This window comes from Grammomys surdaster, unplaced genomic scaffold (genome assembly GCF_004785775.1).
Source record: "Grammomys surdaster isolate TR1022 unplaced genomic scaffold, NIH_TR_1.0 126660, whole genome shotgun sequence".
NCBI classification, from domain to species: domain Eukaryota; kingdom Metazoa; phylum Chordata; class Mammalia; order Rodentia; family Muridae; genus Grammomys; species Grammomys surdaster.
Genome location: NW_021621449.1, coordinates 3,412,763 through 3,434,546, shown reverse-complemented (window position 1 = coordinate 3,434,546; position 21,784 = coordinate 3,412,763). Strand labels below are relative to the sequence as shown.

The 21,784-nt window shown below is 40.6% G+C and overlaps 1 protein-coding gene across 3 annotated transcripts in view; it reads right to left on the bottom strand.

Moving 5' to 3' along the window:
* The window catches only part of LOC114615376 (C-type lectin domain family 4 member A-like), a 63,909-nt gene that overhangs the window by 19,355 nt on the left and 22,770 nt on the right, over positions 1–21,784 (bottom strand). For 2 of the 3 annotated variants that reach the window (XM_028761115.1, XM_028761116.1), the window contains exons 1-2: positions 7,649–7,673; positions 7,073–7,162 (exon numbers count right to left, since the gene is read on the bottom strand). The exons of the other annotated variant lie outside the window; for it this stretch is intronic. In XM_028761115.1, coding sequence (XP_028616948.1) covers positions 7,073–7,162; positions 7,649–7,673 — 115 coding nt within the window. Of the gene's footprint in view, positions 1–7,072; positions 7,163–7,648; positions 7,674–21,784 lie in introns of those variants that run through there. 3 annotated transcript variants of the gene reach the window in all.

Below are 21,784 nucleotides of genomic sequence, written 5' to 3'. Positions count from 1 at the left end.
CCCATGCTCATGAATTGGAAGGATTACTATAGTAAAAATCTTGCTGAAAGCATCTACAGATTCAATGCAATCTATATCAAAATTCCAACTCAATTATTCATAGAGGTAGAGCAACTTGCAAGTTCATTTGGAATAAAAAACAACCCAGGACAGTGAAAACTATTCTCAACAATTAAAAAACTCCAGGGGGGACTCATCATCTCTGACCTCAAGCTGTATTACAAAGCAATAGTGATTAAAAAAAAACTGTATGGTATTGGTACAGATAGGCAGGAAGGTCAGAGGACTAGAATCGAAGACCCAGAAATGAAAGCACACACCTATGGTCACTTGGTCTTTGACAAAGGTGCTAAAAAACTTCAGTAGAAAAAGACAGCATTTTCAACAAATGGTGCTGGTTGAACTGAAGGTCAGCAGGTGGAAGAATGTAAATCAATCCGTTCTTACCTCTTTGTACAAAGCTCAAATGCAAGTGGATCAAGGACTTCCACATAAAATCAGATATACTGAATCTAATAAAAGAGAAATGTGGAAGAGCCTCAAACACATGGGCACAGGGGGAAAGTTCCTGAACAGAACACCAATGGCTTATGCTCTAAGAGCAAGAATTGACAAATGGGACCTCATAAAATTGCAAAGCTTCTGTAATACTGTCAATAGGACAAAATGGCAACCAACAGATTGGGAAAAAATCATTACCTATCCTACATCTGATAAAGGGCTAATATCCAAAGTATACAAAGAACTCAAGGAATTAAGACTCCAGACAAGAAAATGACCCTATTAAAAATGGGGTACAGAGCTAAACAAAGAATTTCAAATGAGGAACCTTCAATGGCTGAAAAGCACCTAAAGAAATCTTCAACATCCTTAGTCATCAGGGAAATGCAAATCAAAACAACCTTTACATTCCACCTCATACCAGTCTGAATGGCCATAATCAAAAAATCAGGTTCAAGCAGATGCTTGCTATGGTATGGGAAAAGAGGAACACTCCTCCATTGTTGGTGGGATTGCAAGCTGGTACAACCACTCTTGGAATCCGTCTGGTGGTTCCTCAGAAAGTTGGACATAGCATTATCTGAGGACCCAGCTATACCTCTCCTGGGCATATACCCAGAAGATGCTCCAACACATAACAAGAGCACATGCTCCACTATGTTCATAGCAGCCTTATTTATAGTAGCCCGAAGCTGGAAAGAACCCAGATGTCCTTCAATAGAGGAATGGATACAGAAAATGTGGCACATTTACACAATGGAATATTACTCAGCTATTAAAAACAATCCTTCAACAGAGGAATGAATACAGAAAATGTGGTGCATTTACACAATGGAGTGTTACTCAGCTATTAAAAACAATGAATTCAAGAAATTCTTAGGCAAATGGATGGAACTAGAAAATGTCATCCTGAGTGAGGTAACCTAATTACAAAAGAACACACATGGCATGCACTCACTGATAAGTGGATATAAGCCCGAAAGCTCACAATATCCAAGATACTACTCATAGACCACATGAGCTCATGAACAAGAAAGACCAAAGTGTGAGTGCTTTGGTCCTTCTTAGAAGGAGTAGCAAAATACTTATGGGAGGAAATATGGAGACAAAGTGTGGGACAGAAACTGAAGGAGGGGTCATCTGGAGATTGTTCCATCTGGGTATCCATCCCATGTGCAGTCACCAAAGGTAGACACTGGTGTAGATGCCAGGAAGTGTGTGCTGACAGGAGCCTGATATAGCTGTCTCCTAGAGGTCTGCCAGAGCCTGAAATATACAGAGGAAGATGCTCACAGCTAACCATAGAACTGATCATGGGGTTCCCAATGAAGGAGTGAGAGAGAAGACTGAAGAAGCTAAAAGGGTTTGTGGCTCCATAGGAAGAGCAACAATACCAACCAACCAGAGCTCCCAGGGTCTAAACAAGCAGCCTGGGAGCACATAGGGAGGGACCCATGACTCCAGCTGTAGGGGAAGGAGGCATTGTGGGGTATAGGTGGGAGAGGAAGTCCTTGGTACAGTGAAGGCTGGAAGTCTCAGTGTGGGGAAATTTGTGGGTGGGAAGGTGGGAGGGTGGGTGAGGGCATATCATCATAGAAACAGGAATACGGGGATAGGATAGAGGTTTCCTTGGGGGGTGTGGAGAAGGAACGGGGAAAAGGGATCACATCTGAAATGTAAATGAAATATCCAATAAAAAAATCATAAAAAAATAACTTCCCTAACCTAAAGAAAGAAATGCTTATAAGCATACAAGTAGCCTACAGAATACTAAATAGATTTAACCAGAAAAGAAATTCCTGCTGTCACATAATAATCAAAACACGAAATGCACAGAACAAAGAAAGAATATTAAAAGTGATAAGGGAAGCAGGTCAAGTAACATATAAAGGCAGACCTATCAGAATTCTACCAGATTTCTCAACAGAGACTCTAAAAGCCGGAAGATATTGGGCAGATGTCATAATGACCCTAACACAACACAAATGCCAGCCCACAATACTATACCCAGCAAAATTCTCAATTACCACAGATAGAGCAAACAAGATATTCTATGACAAAGCCAAATTTAAACAATATCTTTCCACTAAACCTACCCTATAGAGGATAATAGAAGTAGAACTCTAATACAAGGAGGGAAAAATACACCAAAGAAAAACCAAGAAATTATTATTCTCACAACAAACACAAAAGAAGAGAACTATAAAAATATAATTCCTCCTCTAACAACAAAAATAAGAGAAAGCAACAATCATTGCTCTTCAGTATCTCTCAGCAGCAATGGAATCAATTCCCCAACAAAAAGACCTAGGCTGAAAGACTGGATCTGTAAACAAGACTCAGCGTTTTGCTGCGTACAGGAAGCACACATCTGTGACAAAGACAAACACTACCTCAGAGTAAAAGCCTAGAAAATTTTTCCAACAAAATGTCCACAAGAAACAAGCTAGAGTAGACATTCTAATATCAAATAAAATAGATTTCAAACAAAAGTTACAAAAAAAAAGATGAGGAAGAACACTTCATGCTCATCAAAGGAAAAATCCACCAAGATGAACTCTCAATTCTGACCATCTATGCCCTAAAGGCAAGGACACACACATTTGAAAAAGAAACATTCCTAAAGCTCAAAACACATATTGAAACTCACCCAATAATAGTGGTAGACTTCAAAGCAACAGCCAATATCAAATTAAATGAAGAGAAACTTGAAGGAGATCCACTAAAATCAGGAACAAGACAAGAATGCCAACTCTCTCTCTATTTAATTCAATATGGCACTCAAAGTTCTAGCCAGTTTTGATGTCTATTAGAAAACAAAAGGAGGTCAAAGGAATAAACTTTGAAAGGAAAAACTCAAAATGTCACTATTTGAAGATAATGTGATAATATATATCAGCCAACACAAAAATTCTACCCGAGAGATTGTGCAGCTGAAAAACAACTTCAGCAAAGTAACTGGATAAAAATTAACTAAAACAAATCAGTAGCCTTACTCTACACAAAGGATTCATGACAAAGAAATTAGGGAAACGACACCTTTCACAATAGTAACAAATAATATAAAATGTCTTGGTGTGACTCAGCATATAGAAGAATGCAAATTTATCCATTCATGTCTCCTTGTACAAAGCTCAAATCCAAGTGGATCAAGGACCTCCACATAAAACTAGATACACTGAATCTAACAGAAGAGAAAGTGTGGAAGAGCCTCAAACACATGGGCATAGGGGAAATTTTCATGAACAGAAAACCAATGGCTTACGCTCTAAATTCAACAATTGACAAATGGATCCTCATAAAATTGACAATTTAACATTCTTTCTTTGTTCTGTGCATTTGGTGTTTTGATTATTACGTGACAGCAGGAATTTCTTTTCTGGTTAAATCTATTTAGTATTCTGTAGGCTACTTGTATGCTTATAAGGATTTCTTTCTTTAGGTTAGGGAAGTTATTTTTTATGATCCTCATAAAATTGTCCTGTAAGGCAAAGGACACTAACAATAGGACAAAATGGCAACCATCAGATTGGTAAAAGATCTTTATCAACTCCATATTTGATAGAGAGTTAATATTCAAAATATAGAAAAAACTCAGGAAGTTAAACTCCAGAGAACCAAATAAGCCTATTTTAAAGTGGAGTACAGAGCTACACAGAGAATTCTCAACTGACAAATCTCGAATGACTGACAATTTAAAGAAATGTTCAACATCCTTAGTCATCGGGGAAATGCAAATCAAAATGACCTTGAGATTCAACCTCACACCAATCAGAATATCTAAGATCAAAAATGCAGGTGACAGCAGATGCTGGCAAGGATGTGGAGAAAGAGGAACACTCTATTGCTGGTGGTACTGAAAGCTGGTAAAAACTACTTTGGAACTCAGTCTGGAGGTTCCTCGGAAAATTGTCAATAGTTCTACCTGAAGACCCAGATATACCATTACTGGGCATATACCCAAAAGATATTCTAACGTATAACTAGGACACATGCTCCACTATGTTCATAGCAGCCTTATTTATAATAGCTGGAAGCTGGGGAAAAAAAAAAAAAAGATGTCCCTCAAAGGAAGAAAGGATACAGAAAATGTGGTATGTTTACACAATGGGGTACTACTCAGCCATTAAAAAAAAAGAATTCATGAAATTCCTAGGCAAATGGATGGAATTAAGAAATTTCTGAGTGAGGTGGCCCAGACACAAAAGAACACATATGGTGTGTACTCACTGATAAGTGGACATTAGCCCAAAAGCTCACAACGATCATGATATGACCCACAGATCATATGGGGCTTAGGAGGAAAGAAGACTAGTGTTTGGATGCTTCAGTCCTGCACTGAGGGGGCAACAGGGTGATCCTAGGAGGTGGAGGAAGGGGGACCTGGGAGGGAGAGAGGATGGGGAAGAAATAAGGGGGCAGTATCAGATAATGGAGGAGACCAGAGTGAGGTACAGAGGGTCAGGAAATTGAATAGAAAGAGGTAGCATGGGGGATGAGGAACTGGGATAGCCACTGGAGTGTCTCAGACACCAAAGAAACATGAGGCTCCCAGGACCCAAATGGATTGACTTTAGCTGTAATGGGCAGAGAAGGAGGAGAAAGAACCTGTGGAGACCACCTCCAATAGATAGACACAGCCCCTGGTCGAGGAATGGGGCCACCCACCCATCTCAAAGTTTTTAATACAGAAATTTTCTTGTCCAAAGGAAGAACAGGGACAAAAAGTGGAGCAGAAACCAAAAGAAGGACCATCTGGGGACTGCCCAACCTGGGGATCCATCCTGTCTGTAGACACCAAACCCAACACTGTGGTCATTGTCAAGAGAATCTTGCTAACAGGAACCGGATGTGGCTGTTCCTTGGGATGTTTGGCCAGCAAATGACCAATGCAGATGTGGTTGCTTGAAGCCAATCATCAGACTGAGCTGAGGGACCCCGGTGGGGGAGCTGGCAGAAGGACAGGAGGAGCTGAGGAAGATTACAATCCCATAGGAAGAACAACATCAGGTGGCTGGACCACCCAGTGTTCCCAGGCACTAGACACCCCCCCCAACCAACAAGTGTATGGGGAGGGATTCATGGCTCCACAGATATATGTAGCAGAGGATGGCCTTGTCTGACATCAAAGGGAGGAGAGACCCTTGGTCCTATGGAGGTGTGATGCCCAAGCATAGGAGGATGCTGGAAGAGTGGGGCGGGAGAGGATGAGTGGGTCGGGGAGCACCCTCTATTTGGGTGGGTGAAGGAGCATAGAGGCAAAGAGAGGAGAGGGCAGATGTGGGATGGGGGTTTGTGGAAGGGTAACCGGGAAGTGGGATATCTTTCAGATGTAAATGAGTGGAATGATTAATTTAAAAGAAAAAAACAATTGGTATGTTAACATATCCTAACATTCATGATTACAGGTAGGAGTATTTTAAACATCTGGAGACATTTAAACAGGGTGGATATGATCAAGATACATTTATGAAAGATTCAAAGAATAAATAAAAATTATTTTTAAATTAACATTTTGTTCATGAGAGTACACGTTGAACAATGACAAGAAAAATAGTCTTTCTTCATTATTTCTAACAAATTTTTCTGGTTCATGTTTTGGGTCCTGAGCTTCAGTTTCTTCTTGAAAAGTAAAATAACTATCCTTATTGACCACAGACCACCCACTTATGCCTGACTGTGCCAGGTAGAGCAGACTCTGCTTCAGTGAGAAAATGAGTTTGTCTCATTGCAGAGCAGACTGCACACACAAGGCACTTGGGGTAAGTGACTCCCACTCCTTCCTGGACTGTGCAGTAACTACTGTGATCATCCTCACAGCAAAGGGAAAAGCACAAAGCAGACTGCAAAGAACATCATCAAAACTTCTCATACAATAGACTTCAGATGTAGCTTCATGGGTGTATGAAACAAGGCAGAAGTATTTTATTTCTTCAATCATTGCTATTTAATTTGGTTACGTTTTCCTCTCGTGTTGAAGGGGTGAAAAACCTCATACAAATCAAAGACCATAAGTGGCCGACATTATAAAATCAATTGGAGTTGTAATTTCAATAGAGAGATGTTGGGATCAGAGCATATGATTGCTGGTGAGCCCAATAGTGAATGGCACTGTCACAGACAATGGTTATAAATAACATGTGCTAACAAAGCCAGTGAAGGAACCTTAGATGTCTCAGTGGTCAAAAGATGAGGAAAAAAAAAACAATAAGGAAGAAGGTCAAGGAAAACATGATATTGCATGCAAGGTTGGACCAGATAAGGAGATCAGAAACACAGCTCCAGCCTAGGCAGTAATGCAGCACACCTTTATTCTCAGCCCTTGGAAAGCAGAGGCAGGAGGGATCTCTATGAGATCAAGGACAACCTGGTTGATGCAGAAAATTCCAGGACAGCATGGAATACACAAAAAACCCTGTCATGAAAAACCAAAACCAAGCAAAGAAGCAAAACAAAAAATAAAACTAAAAAAAAAACTAACTAACAAAACCAACAAGATAGCCTCTAGGAGTCTCTGGATAACAGAGACCAGACAGTACCCATAAGAGACATCAGCCAGTGAAGAACTTACCCACACAGCTCGCAATGAAGCAGGTGCTGAGGAGTAAGATGGAAATCACAGCAGCTGACCAGAGTCTCAGGGACCAGCAGACTCCCTTCCCTGTCAGATAGCAACAGATATATTCACCAGCAGACCAAAACAATAATAACCAGACAAAATGCTCAGAACAGTTATAAATGAAGCAGAAAAAACTGTCAATGCCCTAGGATGAGTGGCCAAGTCAGCTCTGAAGCACACAAACACACAAACACACACACACACACACACACACACACACACAATCTAGAAAAATTTCACCCTCAGGCACCAGCAATTCCACGTCCTAACTCTTTCATCTTAAGTGTCACAGTCTTCCCTTGAAGTCCTATCTTTTTACATCCTCCTTTCTATGTTTGGTTTCTTGTCTTCTCAAGGACTGCTGGTTCTTAGATATCGCACTTCCTTCAGATCCCTGTGGCTCTGCTGTCTTGGCCCACTCCATCACTTCAGCCTGCCCACTTGTCTGCATCACTACCCCAGGCACCTCCTCATCACATCACACACTCCCACTGTGTCCTATGGACCAAGACAGGAATGTCACCCTACCTTGTAGCTTTATTTCCTGCACCATTACTGAGGTCTATGTGCAGAAGGTCAAGGGCTTCTTGTGTCTGACTCTCCAAGATATGAATCAGGGACTTGCTTCTTTCAAAGAGGCCAGAGCTCAGAGTCAACCTCTACTCACTCTGAGCTAAATGCCACAGAGATGACCAATGCTGCACTCACGGAAGTCACAGTCTCCACTTACTTCTAGTGATTTAAGGATGTAGGAAAGAGGAAATTGAAAAACATGCCTAAAATTGTCCTGAAAGCTTGGACATTATTCTCATCACTTCTCAGTTCCTAAAATGGAAATTTCTTCACCTCTTAAAAAAACGTATCTTTAAACTGTATTTTTTCCTTTTTTAGAATGTTTAATAATTATTTGATTTGTTTACATCTCAAACGATATCCCACTTCCCAGCTATCCCCTCTACCAACCCCCCATCCAACGATATTCCACTTCCAGGTACCCATCCCACATCTGCCCTCCCCCTCACTTTTGCCTGTATGAGAGTGCTCCCCCACTCATCCACACTTTCCTGCCCCACCATTCCAGCATCCCCCTACTCTGGGACATCAAACCTCCCCAGGACTAAGGGCCTCCCCTCTCATCACTGTTTGCCAAGGCTATCCTCTGCTACATATGTATCTAAAGCCATGAATCCCTCTAGGTACACTTCTTGGTTGGTGGGCTAGTCTCTTCGAGAACTGGGTGGTCAGTCTAGCCCTATGTTGTTCTTCCAATGGAGTTGTAATCTCCCTCCACTCCTCCAGTCCTTCTGCTCGCTCCCCCAGCAGGTTTCCTGAGTTCAGCCTGATGGTTGGCTCCAAGCATCTGCCTCTGTATTGGTCGGTTGCTGGCCAGACCTTCCCAGAAACTGCCACACTTGGTTCCAGTCCACAAGTGCCTCTTGACCATGGAAGCAGTGTTCGGTTTGGTGCCTGCAGAAATAATGTATCCACAGGTGGGGCCGTTCCACAGTTGGCCCTTCCTTCAGTCTCTGTTCCATTTTTTATCCCTGTTTTTCCTTTGGACAGAAACATTTCTGGGTTAAAAAAACTTTGAGATGGGTTGGTGGCTCTATCACTCAACCAGGGGCCATGTGTATCTACTGGAGGTGGTCTCCACAGGTTCTACTTTCCCTTCTTTGTGCATTACAGCTAAAGTCAACCCCATTGGGTCCTGGGAGCCTCATGCTTCTCTGATGTCTGAGACTCACCAGTGGCAATCCTCAGTTCCTCATTTTTATTCAATTTCCAGACCCTCTGTACCTCTCTCTATTGTCCTCCAGATCTGATACTGTCACTCTTATTTCCTCCTCCTCCTTTCTTCCCCCACTTGTCCCCTCTCCTTTCGTCACCCACAAAAATTTTAATGAAAAGTTCCTGAACAGAACACCAGTGGCTTATGCCCTAAGAGCAAGAATGGAACTTCATAAAATTGCAAACCTTCTCTAAGAAAAAAGGCACTGTCAAAAAAAAAACATCCCCATCCCACAGTGACACACTTCCTCCATACTTAGTCAAACAAGGACACAAACCGCCTAAGTGTGCCACTCCCTGGGCCAAGCATATTCAAACCACCAATCCTCCCATCTTTTTCTGCCCAACTACTGGGGGGGAGGAGAAGGTTGTGGCAACATGCCTGCATAGATGCTGCCATGCCTCCTGTCATAATCTACTGAACCTCTGGACCTATAAATCAGCCCAATTAAATGTTATCCCTTAGACAAGTTGCCTTAGTCATGCTGTCTCTTCTGAGCAATGGAAACCCTATCTAAGGCAAGAGGGCAGGAGCTCCAATCCCAGAGTGGGTTCCAATCAGAGAGAGATGGAGAGAGAGAAAGAGGAGATTTGCCATGAGTAAGTCATGAAGGGAGCAGGTCATGAGGACACATACAAAGCAGAGGGAGCCAGGGCAAGACTCAAACAGCAGGTAATAGGACACATTGCTGGCTAGCAGTCCAGATCAGCGTGATCAGATTAGTACAACTACATAGTTGCTCATCTATAGTGCTTGCTTCTTGTTAATAAATATAAGGTCTTTGTGTCATTTCTGTGGGACAGTGGGGGAGAGCACAGAATATACCCCCCCAATTACACTCACATTTAGCACCCATCACGTTATGCACAGAATCCCAAAATAGACACACATCCAAACTTAGAAAGACCCAGGCTGAGAGCCTCAAAAGTCCTTTGTAGAAACACCCCCCAGGAACAGGCAAGCTCTATGACAACTGCCTGGCTGCTCTGTGACCAGAGCAGCTGAAATCTGGCTGGCTTCATGAGCCAGGAAAATAGCCAAAGCCTGACAATTATAAGGCTTGTCAAAAGCAGAGATCATAGAGAGAGCTAGGTGGCCTAAGTGGACAGGCAGGTAATGAGCTGCCTGGGCTGTGCATGCATAGTTAGCAAGATTTCATTCACAGGCCTCACCTCCTGCTGCCAGGAGATGTAGCTACACACCTGCACCACTGAACTGTGGAGGAGGTGGTGCTGCCTCCCATAGCTAGGACACACACAGCAGCTGATTACAGTCCTCATATAGTGGTGACTGGCGGTGCTGCCTGCCAGAAGCATTACACGAGGAGTGCCATTGGCCTTGGCAGGCCACAAAGGAAGCGTTGAGCATCCAGTGAGATGCAGCTCCCATCTGAAACTCATAAGTGTGAGACTTGACTGATACCAGCTACAGACTTGGGGGAGGGGAGGAACAGCAGAAATACATTTTCTCTGAGAGGGGAAGGACATGGTCAGGGCCAACCATAGCATGAAGTCTGAGCTGACACAAAAAATAGTACACAAGAAAAACTCTGAGAACAGCTAAACTTCTGATCAGATAAATAAAGTTTAAAATTATGATTAAAAGATAAAAAGGAAAAAAAGATTGTGCATGAAAAATCATACATAGGTATAAGGAATTTGAATTAATAAAATTAAAAGGAATAACACAATTGAGGATGAGAAAAACAATAAAACAGGGCACCTGAAACTTTGGTAATGCCATCTTGAATGGTTAAAAGACACAGACAGAAGAAGAAGAGACAAACAGCTTAAATAATATTGACACATTAGCAGGTAGGGCTACTATTACTCTAGTATTTCTTATATTAGTCTTAATCATCATAAAAGTTTGTGTGCTTTTTCAAAGAAAGAGACTTTAGATACAAAAAAAAAAGACAAGTTTCAGGACCCACCTGTACCGTCCCAGAGCAGAGAACCAGGGGCTGGACCAGATCCCACACAGCACACACAGCAGTTGCAGCTCAGCTCCCATCCCCTTGAATTCCTGTCCTTTCAAAGGACACAGTAAAAGCAATATACAGCAAACCAGTAGCCAACTCCAAACTAAATGGAGAGAAACTTGAAGAGCTTCCAATAAAAGCAGGGACTAGTCAAGGCTGTCCACTCTCTCCCTACATATTCAATATAGTACTCAAAGTTCTAGCCAGAGCAATTAGACAACAAAAGATGGTCAAAGGGATACAAATAGGAAAGGAAGAAGTCAAAATATCACTATTTCCAAATGATATGATAGTATATATACTTAAGTGACACCAAAACTTCCACAAGAGAACTCCTAAACCTGATAAACAACTTGAGCAAACTGGCTGGATATAAAATTAACTCAAACAAATCAGTAACCTTCCTCTACTCAAAGGAAAAACAGAATGAGAAAGAAATTAGTGAAACAACACCCTTTACAACAGTCACAAATAATACAAAATACATTAGTGTGAATCTAACCAAGCAAGTGAAAGATCTGTATGATAAGAACTTCAAGTCCCTGAAGAAATTGAAGATCTAAAACCATGAAAAAATCTCCCATGCTCATGGATTGGCAGGATTAATATAAGAAAAATGGCCATCTTGCTGAAAACAATCTACAGATTCAATGCAATCCCCATGTAAATTCCAACTCAGTTATTCATAGAGGTAGAGAAATTTGCACGTTCATTTGGAATAAAAAAAAAAAACCAGGATAGCAAAAGCTATTCTCAACAATAAATGAACTTCTTGGAGAATCACCATCCTGGATCTCAAGCTGTACTACAGAGAAATAGTGATTAAAACTGCATAATGATATTGGGACAGAGACAGGCAGTAAGATCAATGAAATAAAATTGAAGACCCAGAAATGAACCCACACACCTATCATCACTTGATCATTGACAAAGGGGCTAAAAGCATCCAGTGGGGAAAAGACAGCATTTTCAACATAGGTCCTGGTTCAACTGGAGGGCAGCAGGTAGAAGAATGCAAATTGATTCATTCTTTTCTCCTTGTACAAAGCTCAAGTCCAAGTGGATCAAGAACCTTTACATAAAACAAGATACACTAAAACTAATGGAAGAGAAAGTGGGGAAGAACCTCGAACACATGGGCACAGGGGAAAAGTTTCTGAACAGAACATCAATGACTTATGCTCTAAGATCAAGAATTGATAAATGGGACATCATAAAATTGCAAAGCTTCTGTAGGGCAAAGGACACTGTCATTAGGACAAAACAGCAACCAATACATTGGGAAAAGATCTTTACCAACCCTACATCCAATAGAGGGCTAATATTGTATGCATATACATATACACACACACACACACACACACACACACACACACACACATATATTAGACTGCAGACAATCAACCCTATTTTAAAAAATGAGATACATAGCTAAACAAAGAATTCTCAACTGAGGAACCTGAAATGGTTAAAAGCACCTAAAGAAATGTTAAACATCGTTAATCATCAGGAAAATGGAAATTAAAACAACCTTGACATTACACCTCACACCAAACAGAATGGCTAAGACCAAAAACTGAGGTTCAAGCAGATGCTGGCAAGGATGTAGAGAAAAAGGAATGCTCCTCCATTGTTGGTGGGATTGTAAGCTGGCACAACCACTCTGGAAATCAGTCTGGTAGTCCCTCAGAAAATTGGCCAAAGTATGACCTGAGGACCCAGCTATACCACTCCTGGGCATATACCCAAAAGATGCTACAACATATAACAAGGACACATGTTCCACTATGTTCATAGCAGCCTTAATTATAATAGCCAGAAGCTAGAAAGAACCCAGATGTCCTTCAACAGAGGAAAGGATACAGAAAATGTAGTAAATTTACACAGTGGAATATTACTCAGCTATTAAAAACAATGAATTCAAGAAATTCTTAGGCAAATGGATGAAACTAGAAAATATCATCCTGAGTGAGGTAACCCAATCACAAAAGAACACACATGGTATGGACTCACAGATAATGGATTTTAGCCCAAAAGCTCGGAATACCCAAAATACAGCTCATAGAACACATGAAGCTCAAGAAGAAGGAAGACCAGAGTAGGGGTGCTTCAGTCCTTCTTAGAAGAAGTAACAAAATACTCACAAGAGGAAATATGGAGACAAAGTATGGAACAGAGACTGAAGGAGGGACCATCTGTAGACTACTCCACATGGGGATCTAGTTCATGTGCAGTCACCAAATGCAGACACTGTTTGGATGCCAGGGAGTGCATGCTGGCAGGAACCTGATATACCTGTCTCCTGAGAGGCTCTGCTAGAGTCTGGCACATACAGAGGCAGATGCTCACAGCTAACCATTGAACTGATCATGGGGTTCCCAATGGTGGAGTTAGAGTGAAGACTGAGGGAGCTGAAAGAGTTTGCAGCCCCATGGGGAGAACAACAGTACCAACCAACCAAAGATCCCAAGGCCATAACCACCAGCCTTGGAGCACATAGGGAGAGAACCATGGCTCCAGCTGTATATGTAGGGGAGGATGGCATTGTCAGGCATAGGTGGGAGAGGAGATCCTTGGTCCAGTGAAGGCTGGATGTCCCAGTGTGGGGTAATTCCAGGGTGGGGAGGTGGAAGTGGAAGGGAGAGTGGAGGCAAATGCTCCTAGAAACAGGAGGAGGGGGATAGGATAGGTGGTTCCTAGAGGGGAGGAATGGGGAAAGGGAACCACATGTGAAATGCAAATAAAATATCCAATAAAAAAAGAAGGTTCAAAAACAGAAATTATTGTAATGTGATTTTTTTTTTATCTCTGCGTGGAGGATTTCATTAAAGTATATAAGGACTAAGAGAAAAAAAATAAAGCAAGCTTCATCCACCAAAAGAATAAAAATAAAAAAATTAAAATTTGAATAAACAAGAAAGAAAAGCAAACTAGTAAACTACTTTTAAAGTCATAACAAAAGATAGTTCACCATGATGGTCAGTTGACTTAAAGACATGCAGGGATTGTTCAACATATGTAAATCTATAGATGTCATCCATCCCATAAATAAACTCAAAGATAGAAACATTTGGATTTCTGAATCTCATTAGATGCAGAAAAGGCTCTTGGCTTCTTGTTCCAATTCAAATATCTAATATTTTCTGGCTTAGTTCTTTGTTAAATGCCCTGGTGCTAACTTTCTCTACAAGATTAAACAGAGAAGAAGAGACAGCCTTTGTTCCTTTTTCTGTTACTGTGATAAAACATCCCGACAAAGGAACTTACATGAGATAGGTTTTGTTTGGCTCATACTTCAAAGATACAGTTCATCTTCATGGGGAAGACTTAGAGCCACAAGTCACAGAAGCAGATGATAAAGAAACCAATGTTCACCATCTTTCTACTTTAAAAATTTTTATTTTATGCATATGAGTGTTTTACCTACCTATATATCTGTATACCATGTGCATGCCTGGTGCTGTCGAGGCCAGAAAAGGGTATCAGATCCACTGGAACTAGAGTGTAGACAGTTGTGAGCCACTGTGTAGGTGCTGGGAACCAAACCCAGGTCCTTGGGGTAAACAGCAAGTGTTTTTAATTTCTGAGTCATCTCTCTAGTACTCCTCCTTTTACTTTTTATTTCAAGACAGAGTTTCACTGAGATGATCATGTGGTTTCTTTCCTTCATTTCCCTGTTTATATGGTGGATTACAGTTATCGAGTTACATGTGATGAACCACCCCTGTGTCTCTAAATGAAACTGACTGGATGATGGTGCATGATCCTTTTGATGTGTTATTCAATTCAGTTTAAAATAGTTCTAAAAAATTTATATTCATTATTGAAGAATTTCATATTTTGATTGTTGCCCTCTCCTCCACCAACACCTTCCATATCTCCTCTAAATGCCCTACAAGTCAACTTGTGTCCTCTCTGTTTTTTCTTTTAATCCATCAAACCACATTTGCATGGCTCAAATATTAACCAATGTATGACCAAATTACCCAGAGCTATCCCCTTAAGGACAATTACTTACCTCTGTCAGCAATGACTTACCTCTCTTATCTCTACTGATAGCCCAGTAGTTCCATGGATAGGGGTGGTGTTTCATGCAAAACTCCCCAATCCATGTTGGAATAAGCCAGTCTTTGGTTTGTAGAGATGTACATGATGTGATACTCACAGAGCTCATATGTCCAGCTGCCCTGATAAGTACAGAAGGCACCATTTCCTTGTAGTCATCCATTATCACTCTGGCTCTTCCATTCTTTATATCCACTATTCCACAATGAGGTTTGGGAAGACAGGATGTGATACATATGTCCCACTTACTGTTGGGGGATGGTTTTGTGCACTGTGTATTCAGGTGCTGATTTCTGTGCCCACTGGACTGGGTACATTCCAGACATTGGCATTGTCATGATTATTGGAACTTCTCTTTCTCAATGATGTGTAAAAATTGTTTTCCATTACCTTTGATCGGATAATAAACCTCTGATCACTGAATAACTTAGCAGGAGATGAGAGGTGTGTTGGTTTGAATATTCTTGGTACAGAGAGTGGTATGCTTAAAAGGTATGTGGTCTTCTTTGACTATGTATGGCCTTGGTGGAGGAAGTGTGTAACTGTGAGGTAGGATTTGGGACCATTCTGATAGATGACTATGGGACAATCTGCTCCTAGCTTCCTTTGGATGAAAATGGAGAACTCTTGGCTCCTTCTTCAGCACTGTGTCTGCATGGATGCTGCCATGCTTCCTTTCATGATGATAATGGACTGAACCTCCAAACCTGTAACACAGCCCCGATTACATGTTTTCCCTTAAAAGAGTTGCCTTAGTCATGGTGTCTCTTCTCAGCAATAGAAACCCTAACTAAAGCAGGAGGGCAGGACTTCCAGTCCTAGAAGAATCACAGACAGAGAAAGAGAGGGAGACAGAGGAATAGGATATTTCCCATGATCAGGTCATGAGGACACATATGAAGCAGAAGGCAAGACTCAATGGCAAGTAGTCAGGCACATTGCTGGATAGTAGTCTGAGTCAGCATGATCTGGTTAGAACATAGGACTATCTGCCCATCAATAGTGCTTGTTGTGTCATTTCTGTGAGACAATGAGGGCTATAGAATATGCCCCCAGAATACACTTATATTTAACACCTATCATGTTATGCACAGAACTGCAACATAGACACATATACAAACTTAGAAAGAACCAGGCTTAGAGCCTGAAAAGTCCAGGGTGGAAAAAGTCAACAAGTACTCACCTCTTGCAGGAAGTTCTGTGGCAACTGGCCGGCTGCTCTGTGAGCAGAGTAGAAAAAAAAAATCTGACTTGCTACATGAGCAGGGAAATAACCAAAACCTAAGAATATAAGTCTTGGCAATTACAGAGATCATAAAGTGGCAACTTCTCCAAAGCACTACAGGGTTTCAGAGAAGCTTGAGAGGATAGAGAGAGCTAGATGGCCTAGGTAGACATGCATGTGATGGCCTGCTTGAGCCTCATGTGCATTCTTACCACACTAGCATTCACAGGCCACATCTCCCCCTGACATGTGGTGTAGCTACACACTAGAGCCCACTGTCCTGTGGAGGAGGGCTTGCTGCCCCCTATACCTGGCACGTCCACAGCACCAAATTTCAACCCACATGAAGTGGTGGCTGGTGATGCTGCCCATCAGAAGCATTACAAGAGGCATGCCATTAGCCTTGGCAGGGCATGAAGGAGGGGTTGAGTATCCAGTGAGATACAGCTCCCATCTGATACCCATAAATTTGAGACTTGAATGATATAAGTCACAGTCATATGGGAACATCAGAAATGCCTTTTCCCTGCGGAGTGAAAGACATGTTTATGACAAGCCATAGCACGAGGTCTGAGCTGACACAGAAAAGAGAGAGAACCCAAGAAAAACTCTGAGCACAGCCAAACTTCTGATCATGAAAAAAGACATTTGGAATTAGGCTTAAATGCTAAAAAGGAAAAGATCCTGTGCATGAAAAAAATCAGAGACAGGTATAAGGAATTTGAAATTAACAATATTAAAAGGAATACCACAATTAAGGATGAGAAAAACAATAAAATGGGACATTTGAACCCTAGATAATGCCACCTTGAATGGCTAAAAGACAGAGACATAAGAAGAGACAAATGGCTTAATTAAGATTGGCACATTAGCAGTTAGGGTTATTATGATGCTAGTATTTCTTAGATTAGTCTTAATCATCATAAAACTTGTTGTGCCTTCTCAAAGAAATGGACTTTATGACACAAGAAAAAGAGACAAACATAAAGTAGAAACAAGCCTTAGAAGAAAATCAGAGAAACTTATACATAAGAAACAGAAAGATGAGCCGGGCAGTGGTGGCACACGCCTTTAATCCCAGCACTTGGGAGGCAGAGGCAGGTGGATTTCTGAGTTCGAGGCCAGCCTGGTCTACAAGTGAGTTCCAGGACAGCCAGGACTACACAGAGAAACCCTGTCTTGAAAAAACAAAAAAATAAAAGAAAGAGAGAGAGAGAGAGAGAGAGAGAGAGAGAGAGAGAGAGAGAGAGAGAAAGAAGCAAAGAAAGAAACAAAGAAAGAAACAAAGAAAGAAACAAAGAAAGAAACAAAGAAACAGAAAGATGACTTCAAGGTAGGCCAGTTATTGGTTGGGCATTCCCTCAGTATCTGCTCCATGCCCCTTCCCTTGTGTTCTTACCCTCCATTGGATTTCCTACTTCTCTACATCTCCAGGAGGAAACAGAGAGCTGGGATTAGGGAGGCACCCAAGACTCAATGTGGGTGTTCTTCTCTGTGACTCAAAACACTGTGAATATGGAATTGAAGAGGCCACCTCCTGTAAACAGTCAGGAATCCCAGTGGTGTTATAGGCATACTAACCTACCCACCAAACTTTCAACCCAAAATTTATCCTGTCTACAAGAAATACAAGGAGAGGCGATGGAGCAGAGACTAACAGAAGGGCCAAGCAATAACCAGCCCAACTTAAGACTCATCCCATGGCAAGCACCAATCCCTGACACAATCATTTTTACTCCATGATGCTTGCAGAAAGGAATCTAGCATGGCTTTCTTCTGAGAGGTGACTCAGACAAACACAGACACCAACAGCTAAGCAGTAGATGGAACTTGGGGACTTTTATGGAAGCATAGAGAGAAGGGCTGTAGACTCTGATGGGGATGGGATCTCCATAGAAAGACCAGCAGAGTCAACTAATCTGGACCCCTTGGGGCTCTCAGAGATTGAACCACCAGCCAATGAACATACATGGGCTGATCCTAGGCCTCCCGTCACATATGTAGCAGATGTGCAACTTAGTCTTCATGTGAGTCCCAAACAACTTGAATGGGGGCTGTACCAAAAGCTGTTGCCTGCCCATGGGATATGTTCTTCTCACTGAGATGCCTGTCTGGACTCATTAGAAGAGGATGTGTCTGGCCTCACAGAAATTTGATATGCCAGGATCTGGGGATCTGGGGATACCAAGGCTGTCCCTACCTACTCAGGAGGGTAGGGGTATTAGGGGAAGGATTGTGGTAGGGGTAATCAGGAGGGGGACAGTGAGCTAAATGTAAAGTGAAACAATTAACAATAATAACTAATGATAACATACGTTTTATTAAGAAATACAAAATTTTCATTTAGAAGTATGCCTAGAAACATCCAGTAGAAAGGGGAGGCAGAAGAATTCTGGACTGGATCAATTCACACAAATGCTATCAAGCACAAAGACATCGCCTTGGGGAGAGGATGCTGATGGAGGATCTGAAGATCCCTGGAACATAGATGGCATTTACTGAGATTAAGAAGACAGGAGAATAAATGGACTTAGTGCCTTGCTTAAAGAGACTACTTATGAACAGAATCCACTGTCTGCTTACTATAAACTGATTGTCTCATAATTTTAACCCATGCCATGATTTAATTCATACATCAGAATTCAGATTGTGAAGGTATAGCAGGATATGTTGTTGGGTTTGAGCAAAATTGTCTGATGGTAAAGTGAATATGATCCTTTTATAAAATAGCAATTCTAGCTTAGAGAATACTACCCTTGCTTTCTTTTTATAAATAGAAGATTTGGCTTAATTAGTAATGTCCAATTTTTCACAAAGAAGGAAATGCTGCCTGAGAGGCTGCCACACTTTGATTTCACATATTGACTTATGTAACTGGTTACATAAACATGTCTGAAATATCTCCTGCCTAAGCAAGATTTGCCTGTGTTTCCATTTGTCACTCTTAGCTTGCTACAGGAAATGTTTGAAAAGAAGACAGCAATTGTGTGTATTTTTCTATTCTATGCCAATTTAATCCAGAATTTCTTGGGTCAAAAGATGCTAACTTATACTTATTGAAACATATTTCAGTATGGTTTTCATATAATATCTAATAAAATATTTAATATTTCTCATATTTTATAGTAGGTATGTAAGGTCACATTTTTTTAATTCAGCACTGTAGCTACATTAGCAAGTTGGGCCTTTTTTCATTCTTTATTTATCTAAGTCTAAACTGTAATCCAGAATTATCCTTTAACACCATTTAAACAACACAGAAAACAGGAATCACTGCATGTTGGTGGCTGGGGATGCTGCTTTTCATGACTCATTAGAGAGATTAAATGCAAGGATAATATGTAAAATATTACAATAATTACTTGCTTAATAATTTATCAAAATATCTAAGGAATTAGAGTGAAGAATATATAATCGTAAAGGGCTGGGATCTCTGACATGCTGATGAAGGGCACAAACTAGCAGATAAAATAGAAGTTAATACTGAGATTCACAGTACAATAGAATGACAACAGTTAGCATCATCCTGTGTAACTGAATTTTCTTTAAATAATCATAAGTGCTTTTAACACACAGACGCACATATACACACATAATATTGCAATGATGTTAAGTAATGGGAGGTGTTGTTAACCTGCTTTGGATAATTATTTCACAGTAAATATATATGTATATTTCAAAGTAAATAAGTGTGTGAATTAATCCAGACACTATAACTTAAATATACACATAATTTTACTTTCCAATTTTGTCAATAAAACCAAAGGTAATTAAAAAACAGAAAAGCAGACAGATCAGGGGAACATCTCATACAATGAGTAATGAAATGAAATGTTGAGTAATTGGCAGAAAGGCTCCATATGTGCCCAAAAGGGTCACTGTATTGTCTCTAGCATGTCGAAAATTCCCAATGAAAGTTCATTTCATGACAGAATACATGGATGAATACCCAAGGATATATGTGGAGCACTGTTTTCATATGCATAACAATTTGCTTCCCACTTAAATTCTGTGGGCATCGCTTCCACTTGTAGAACTTCCCAGGTGTACGAGTAATGGTGCATAACAATGAAATCAAATGCTCATGGAGAATGTTGGATTTATAAGTATATTTTCTTCATCTGACAAACTGACTTCTGTTTATGATGGCAAGGGATATCATTCCAGCCCCATCCAGCATTCAGAAGATGATTTAATATAACACATTTTTCATCATCACTGTTGGGCTCACCTTTGTGCCAGAATCTGAAAAGAAAGAGAGAGAATCAGGGTGTTTCCTACAATAACACTTGAAAAAAAGGGAGCAAGAAGAAGCAAGCCTGGGAATGAGATTGGAATTTTTGGAGACCAGATGCAAGAATGTACAAATCAAGTGTTCTCCATCACCCATATCTCATACTTACCTGGATAACAGAGACCACAAACATCAATGCTCTTTTAGATTATTACTTAACTGTTCTTCCAGCACCCATCCAGGAGGCTAACTATTTCTTCATTCCTAGGTCTTCGTACCAGGGGAAGTCAACCCACTGCTCTTATTTAGATGTTGAAAAGGTCTTTTTTATTCTCATGTTTTAATAAAGCTTTTCCATTAAACAAAACTATTTTAGATACTGAAGAACTAGTTGAAATCTCAAGATAATCTGGTTATTTCTGTCATAAAGAACAAATAATTTAAATTCTGGAGTCATAGTTGTCTTCTCTGAAAGTTGATAACAATAACCTCACTATTGTTGCAAGATATTTAATCACATTATGAGCCCCAAGATTATGAACTGGAAAAAAACTGTTTCTAGCTGCAGTTTGTCTCAGTCTTTAATTCAAGAGGTTTCTGTTTATTATAAACAAGTCGTGTTATGGCTCAGTCCTAGCACACATCTTCAATCCAAGAACTTTCTGTAATCAGGATTAAATAAAGTCAACCATAGAGAGGTAGAGAAATAACCAGTTCACAGTGAGTGAACATAAAAAAGCACCATTGAGAGTGAGAGGCAGTCTAGAGGATGGATAGAGGGATACACAGAAGGTAAAGGAGGAACATTGAGTTTCTAGGGATTTTAAGACAGCATGGAGAAGGGACTTTTTCCTTCTGGGACATGGGCTGAGTTAGAAGGTAAGATAAGGGCTTCTCTTCCTCACTGAGATCCCAGGATTTTATCTTAGCATCAGTTTCTGAGTATTCATTGGTAAAATCAAATGTTTGAGGTTTGTTTTAAAACACAACACATTACATATTCCTCAAATCAGATATAATAACACAATATGGCAACATACTAAAATCGTAAGATTTTTTAAGTCGTTTCATAAATATTAAATACAACAACATCAGATTGAAGGCTTTTGATTTATAAGAAATAATCAGTTATGATCTTGACACCAATTTTTCTTCTAAAGATATGAATGGGGGCTAGACAGGTAGATGGGATGTTAAAAATGCTTGATGTTTTCCAAAAAAAAATTGAGGGTTCTGTTCCCAGAACTCATGTTATCCAGATTTACACCTGTACCACCCAGCTCCAGGGTATCCAACACCCATGTCTGTGGGCTCCATAGACACCCAAATACACATAATAGTCCCTTACAGAAACATACATAGAGACACAT